This window comes from Lactuca serriola, chromosome 8, assembly GCF_051521515.1.
Source record: "Lactuca serriola cultivar US96UC23 chromosome 8, Lser_US96UC23_V15, whole genome shotgun sequence".
Lineage (NCBI taxonomy): Eukaryota > Viridiplantae > Streptophyta > Magnoliopsida > Asterales > Asteraceae > Lactuca > Lactuca serriola.
The window spans coordinates 131303890-131311233 of NC_136415.1; the positions used below are offsets into that span (position 1 = coordinate 131303890).

General features: G+C 29.8%; 1 protein-coding gene across 2 annotated transcripts; it reads right to left on the reverse strand.

The window, feature by feature from the left end:
* Nucleotides 1-1513: 1513 nt before the first annotated feature.
* Nucleotides 1514-3768, reverse strand: LOC145070223 (MOB kinase activator-like 1A). Of its 2 annotated transcripts, none has more exons than XM_079017162.1 (7): nucleotides 3621-3768; nucleotides 2667-2715; nucleotides 2463-2571; nucleotides 2288-2381; nucleotides 2062-2195; nucleotides 1807-1970; nucleotides 1514-1702 (listed from the first exon to the last, which is right to left on the reverse strand). In XM_079017162.1, the coding sequence occupies exons 1-7, from the start codon at nucleotides 3644-3646 to the stop codon at nucleotides 1631-1633; spliced, it is 648 nt and encodes a 215-aa protein (XP_078873288.1). In that variant the 5' UTR covers nucleotides 3647-3768; the 3' UTR covers nucleotides 1514-1630. The 2 variants fall into 2 exon arrangements, with proteins under 2 accessions (XP_078873288.1, XP_078873289.1); XM_079017163.1 differs by having other exon boundaries at nucleotides 2672-2715; nucleotides 3621-3727.
* Nucleotides 3769-7344: the final 3576 nt, after the last annotated feature.

Sequence of the window (7344 nt, forward strand, 5' to 3'; positions counted from 1 at the left end):
GTGTAGTTGTTGTGTACAGGGAAACAAATATTTGGTACTATGGTTGCAACAAGATTTGTCTCGAGTACATTGAGTTCAACACATGCCACAACATTTTCTGTGATATTGTTGTTCTTCCTAACCATAGTCATCAGTTGTTTCCTATTGATATGTCCGAATCAATGCAAGCTTCTTTACCTATATTTCATACGTTGGACGTCATTGCCAACAAATTTCTGATTGATGTTTTTGGTATTCTGTTCCACAATTTTCTACTACGTGTCTACCATGATATCGGTATTTCCACAAACTCTATCCACAAATCTTTACAAATTATTTATTTACTAGGTGTGAGACCCATGTATTACAAGGGTTTATTTTAAAAAAATTAAATATGAAATTTTAACAATTTGAAAAGTTTGAATTTATATAAAAAATGAGAAAAAATTTAAATTATTAAAATTAATGAGGCTTTAATGTATTGAATACAATACATATATAAATCATTTCTAATAAATACCTTTTATATATATATATATATATATATATATATATATATATATATATATATATATATATTACGTTACATAATAAATGTGAAATTTTGATTTAATAAAATTAAAAATACAATTAACTGACAAGTGGAAATAATAAATTTAAAAATTCTAGAAAATTTCATGTTTCCAAATGAAGGAGAAGAGGACATGTGGCAAAAAAAACTTCATTTATTGGAGTATATATATATATATATATATTTAGCCTATAATTTTTTTTAATAAACCACAATACATTTTTACCCTTTTTGTAAAGAGTGTCATTTATAATAAAAGTAAAGTAAAATCTTGAAGAAAAAAAAACACTCACCTTTTTATAAATGTCAAACAAATTTATATTAAATTAAATACCGAGACTTTTTATTATATTTGTTGACCAAACATACTCAATATTGATCTTTTTCATGAAACTATAAATAAAATTCATAAAATTTTAGAGAAAACATGTTCTTATTGAATGTGTTCATGAGAATATTTTAATGGTGTGTTTTATCAATTTACATTTTTTTCATATGTAAAAGCAATGGATTATAGTAAACATTTAAATAAAAATTATACAAGTGGTGGGGTCTGTTTTCAAGTTCAAAGTGAGTCCATGAAAAAAGCTGTCTATGCCAGTATGCCACCTAGCCATGGACCCATTATGGAGGAAATTTGCAGTCCATCATTTGTTAAACCTTTGCAAATGCTCTAAAATCCCAAACAAAATTGACCCCAGAAGAAGATGGTGATGTGTCTATAGGAATGAACTGATGTTGTCAGAGATAGAGAAAGCACATCTCAGAAGTTGGTTGCACCGTGAGTGCTTGATCACAACAAAAACATCTAATTTTTCTCAAAAAGCCGGTTTCTCATTCAACTCAACCCTAGTATATATTTGTCCTAACAGTAAAAATATCAGAATCTATAGACGAGTTTTTTTGCTTTTTTGGGTCTAGTCGAGATTCCATATCGACACTAGATCCCAATTTTGTTTAAAATTGAGAATGTGATGTTTGGTATTTCAAAAAAAAAAGAACAAATGAACAAATAGTCGCTAACAAACCCGCTTACGAACTACCGATTACAAGTAATAACATTCGGATTAAAAAAGACGACTACAGCTTCAAAATAGACTCAACAAGCTCATATAAAGGTGCAAGCTCACCCTGATCAATCAACCGAAATTCCTACACAATACATACACCATTAATCAATAATACAAACACAAGAAAGATTCTTCTTTCAAACTCATAATCATGTAAGTAGTAATGAATAATGATTGATGACTCACCCATGTGAAGAGGACAAAATGCTTGAAACAGGTATTAAGATGAGCTTCTTCTTTCAAACTCATAATCATCTGAAAATGCGAATGATAGATATGAGCATAAACCCTAAACAACCGCTTAAACACCGTCTTCACCACATCCAGGAAATAGTGAGGAAATGGAGCGCCTATAATTATAAAAAACATAAGCAACATTAAATAACAAAAGTATAAAACTATTTGGACTTATATTTGGTAACAATATTGATTATCATTTACCAAGTCTTTGAGGGAATATTGATTCGTTATCAAGTTGAGTTTCGATCCATTCCATTAAATACTCCACGTATTTAGGAGCGGATACTTCTATGGGTTTCTTAATAGTAACTCCATCCGCCCACCTGTACTCATATCTGTAAAAAAAAATACAAGAAATAAAAGTTTGAACCATTTTTAATACTTAATATAACATCTTGAAAAAAAAATGAAGGATTAGGCAACGTACTTTGCTCCAGCTGTCATTGTTGGACATGTTGATGGTGTGCAGAATTCAGTAAGAGTGCCATAAAGGAGATTCACTTGATTAAAGAAATCAACAGCTGCAGAATTATATATATTAAAAAAAAGTTATGGGTAATATAATTCAAAATCAAGACTCAAGAGCATAGAATCATTATTACCATTTATAGCAAGCCACTCGTTGAGATCTTCTCCAGGGGGTAGGCGAACAGCTTCACGCAAATTTCCACTACCCAAAGTTGCGTCTATGTGTTTTTTAAGTTGTGCACCCTAAATTCACCAAATCGAATGAGTTTGACTTTGGCCAAAGGGAATAGATATGGGAAACACTGAGAAAATTTATAAAAGTTTTGTAGGGAACAAACCTTACTTCCTGATGGAGCACTCTTTTTTGGTCGAAAAGTCTTCTGATTTCTGCAAATACAGAAGGATAAACATTGGTTATATGAGATTGAAGAAGACTAAGCTTACTATTTAGCTAAAAAATACATGTATGATTGAAGTGATCAGATCATGTAAGGTGGAAACTTATTGATTTAGATCCACAAATAGTTTATACAAGTCCAACATATGTATATAACCAAACATGTAAGCCCTTGATAAATCAAGAATTGATCAAACATAAAACATCACCAAAGTTATAAAATTACACCATCAACATCCAGTTTCAGTTTCTCTTGCTATATTCACAGTTGACTATAACTGTATAACTGATAAGAATTGGTGTTTTAGAAGGAAACTTGTAGTTAATACATTGAAAAAACTTAAACAACTACTATAAGAACATATTGAAGTTCAAAACTTTTATTACAGTTCTAGTTTGTGAAATTGATGGCAGCAAGTAGCAGATATACTGTATGAATCTTAGTTCTTTCTAGCACAAACACCTCATGCGTGTTTGTGTAATTGTTAGCTTTGAAATTTGTAGGCTAATAAGTCACTCCCCTAAAAGATACACTAGGAATTTCCAATAGAAATCTGTACGTTTTCACTTTTTCACTGAATACAACTTAATTGCAATCAAATTGCCTAATATAAATCGAGTTCTAATAATGATTCACACTTATGTTTGTTAATTAATTAAAACTAGACAAAAATAACGTAATAAGTTAGATTCATGTTTGTTAATCTGATTAAAATATCTGTTTGAGTATAAAGAGACGTGAATCTACTGTCATCAATAATTAATGAAGATATATTCAAACTCAAATAAACTCAATTTCAAGCAACCGACAGTTGGATTGATGAAACATACAGCCAACACAACGAATCAATCGTTATCAAAAAATACAAAAAATCTGAAAGCGAAATCGAAATACCTGCTGCCGAGGCCAAAGAGACTCATGGCGATTTAGGGTTTCGAGTACGTTTTGTGCGTGTTTGCGTCCCGTGTATATATATACATGAAGCAAGAAGAAAGAGGGATGTACCAGGTCGATTTTTTGCCATTGCCATCTTGAGCTTACCTGTCATGGCCGATTCTGCCGCCAACGCCAACCTTTCCATTTTGTAATTTACACTTTCGTCCTTTTACTATTGGATTTCTTCGCTTCCACTCCATAAAGCGTGAAAGTTGCTAACCCTTTCTTTAGGCATCTTTAACCGACATATTTTTTGTAAAAAAGATATTTCTAAATCTTGTTCTTAATAACCATTTCTTATGTACAATTTAGTGTTATGGTCCTTATGGATATCATTAAAGTTTTGATATTCTGGTTCGTTAATCTGGTGATAAATTTGAACTTTTTTTTTAAATTTAAATTTATAGATATCTAGTTTATTTTGGTTTATTATATTTCTATATTTAAATGTAATATTTTTTAATTATATATTTTAATAATTTAATATTTGATGTATTATGAATTAATTACAAATTTGGTTTGGTTATACTTATCACAATTACTTTGATTGACTTTGAAAATGTTCCATCTACAAAATCATCATCAATAATTCAACACAATTTAAAATATGTCAATATATATTGAATTACTAATTTATTAATCATATCATTTATATTTATTTCAAAACATTAATTTTAAAAATGTTTAATGTTTACACATTCATATTTAATTTTATTTTTAAAATCAATCACGCATATAGTATAAAAGTCTCATACCTAGTTATTAATATACAACATTTAACTTATTATATAACAGAAGGTTGATATTTAATAAATATTTATTTATAAACACTATTAGATAAATTTCATATATTATATCAATCTTATTTGTATATGATATAGTCATTAATTGTAATAATTATACTTGAACTTTTAAATGTTATTTTCAATCGGTTAGCTCGTAAACCAATAAAAACATGAATTCCAAACTACATGAAAAGTTTTACATCAATGAAAAAAAGATAACAAATTGTGTTCTTAATCTTTCCCATTTGAACAAATATAGAATGAATGATTTATCTTCTCTCGTTCTTTTGAACTACTTAAAGTATATCTTGTTACCTAAAACAACTAAATAATTGTATCTCTATTTTTACAGAAGAGATAGGGAATGTGTACTTCAGGTGTGGCATGCCTGATTACCAATTTCACAACATCGACGAAGTGATGAATTTTATAGCTCAATGGGGGACATGTTCAAAGAAACGAAAATGCTTAACCAACATATGTTGTGGAACCATTTGACATATCTGGAAGGCAAGATGTGACTGAATTTTCAAGAAGCTTAGGTCCTCCCTGCCAAAATTGGTGACTTGGTAAAAACTAATGTATTGTTATGTACTAAGTATAGGAGGAATCATTGCCCTCTTCATTTGTAGAATGGTGTGTTAGCCTCTTTAATTGTATGTAATTCCTCTTTTATCTTGTACCTTTTTCCCTCTAGCATCTTGCTAGGCGGGGTTTTTGTTCTTGTTTAATAAAATTTGCGGGTTCCAAAAAAATATAGTTACAAAATGACCATATTTAATATTAATTTTATATCATATTTTTTGGAACATTATCAAGGTTACATCTTTTGAAACAACATACTTTAAATAAAAAATCTAAGGTAGTGACGGATGACCATTCACCTCTGCTGTCCTTGTATCTTTTTTTTTAAACAAGTTCTAAAATACGGCACCCACCATTTCTCGAAGCCATATTTTTGGATTTCATCTTCTCTCAACCACTTCAAAGACAACATCGGACTCTATATTTTGACAACTTTAGGGTGATCCAAATAAGTCGTTTATCGTTTTAATGTTCACGTTGGTACCAAATTAGGTATTATGTACTATGCAGTTGAATATATAAAATAAAGACACCAAAACATAAGAGGTTTTCAAGAACCGGAAAAACATGCTCAAAATAAAGATTTTTAGAAATAAAAAATTTATTTTGTCATATATTAAAATATATACAGATTTTTGGAAATAATCATTAGCTCAGAAAAATAAATGATATCTTCAACAACAACTCAACAAGGATATGTGTTTAACTCTTGGTAGGGGGTGGAATTTAGCGACGATTAGCTGTGTATGATTAGGAAATACTGAAATAGGAATGGCCCCCGGGCCCCTCTTTGACGCACTAACGACTCTCACTTGCTTTCCCATGAGTTAAATTTTAGAATTTAAACCCACATTTTCTTTAACAAATTATGCATAAGATAAACACGTTTTCTTTTAACTTTTATTGGTAAAGAAAATATTTTCATAATAAATTTTTAATAATTTATGTAATAAACATACGATCAAATATAATAGTGGATCAAAAAACATTAAGTTTTCCTGTTAGTTAGGAAATACTTACATTACATGCTAATGTAAAATTGGACCCGCATAATACAATTGAAAATATAATCGAACGATATGAACCAGATTGTAATTGTATGTCGAGAAGATGTTGATTTCTGCATACACCTTCCATAAAACTGAGCCCACCGAAGTCCGAAGGCGATAACACATCCATCCCAACATGGTGACAAGCAAAGCTGCAACGACGACAACTTAATTTTTCCAATTTTTTTTTTTCCCCGGAGACGATGTGGCATTTTTCTTGCAATCTCTTTTGGACTTTTTTTTTTCTTGTGAAATTGGTTTCATCTTGATTTGGACTAATCAACTTATGCTCACTCATAAATTGGTTTTTCGGGCCCGGCAACACGATATGTTTTTATTTTTATTTTTTATTATTAAATGTATATGATGTGACTGTATGTGTTTATAATTGTTTATGTAACAAATAAGAAACATTAAATGTAGGTTTTAAATAAAGCAGTTTATTTGGAAAATCTGAAATTGGTTTTAGATTAAATTTCGTTCTAAAGTTGGTTTTGATGGAAACACATTTTGTTTTATATTTTTTTGTATGAACGTAATATAATATATTCGTCACACATAATAAGGTTTTTATATATGAAGATTAGACTAAATTTTTGAATGGTCAAATTGATTTGTCGAAGACTGCAATTTTAGCCTTATATTTCAATTTGTATCAATTTCATTTCTATAATTTTCACTTTTAATGCAATCGTACCATCTCTGTTGTCAACTAACTTATTTAGTCTAACTAATGGTTAGGTTAGAGATATCTTTAGTCATTTTTTTCTTTTTTTCGTTTTGAATAAACTTAATAATAAGTAAAGAGACAATGGGTTCTACAGCCCCCCTCCCCCCACCCCCACCCCCACCCTCTCTCTCTCTCTCTCTCTCTCTCTCTCTCTCTCTCTCAAGAAAACCTTTGGTGCATACTCTTATTCCCTTAACTCTTGATCTCTCATTCCATCTCATCCCATATCCTCTCGCTCGTGATCCTACCATCGTTACATGAGTATGATTATTACTAAGGGGCTGTTTGACAGGATCTGAATTTTTAAGATCTGAACTTTTAACATGTTGTTTGGATGGAACCTCTGAATTTTAATCTGAATGATGAAAATGACAATTTTATCCTTTTATAGTCATGTGTTGTGCTAATGATAAATACATAACTGATAAAAATTACAAGTGGTCATACAATAACCAAATTAAACATAAATTCTTTCAAATTTACTTTTTTCAATCTATTGAAACCTACACATCATACAATTTAACCAAATTATA

Coding starts and splice junctions, on each gene's coding strand:
- LOC145070223 (XM_079017162.1), bottom strand. CDS start 3,646: ATGAGTCTCTTTGGCCTCGGCAGCAG. Junction 2,572..2,666: donor GTGCTCCATCAGGAAGTAAG/GTTTGTTCCCTA, acceptor TGGTGAATTTAG/GGTGCACAACTTAAAAAACA. Junction 1,703..1,806: donor ATTTTGTCCTCTTCACATGG/GTGAGTCATCAA, acceptor TGTATTGTGTAG/GAATTTCGGTTGATTGATCA.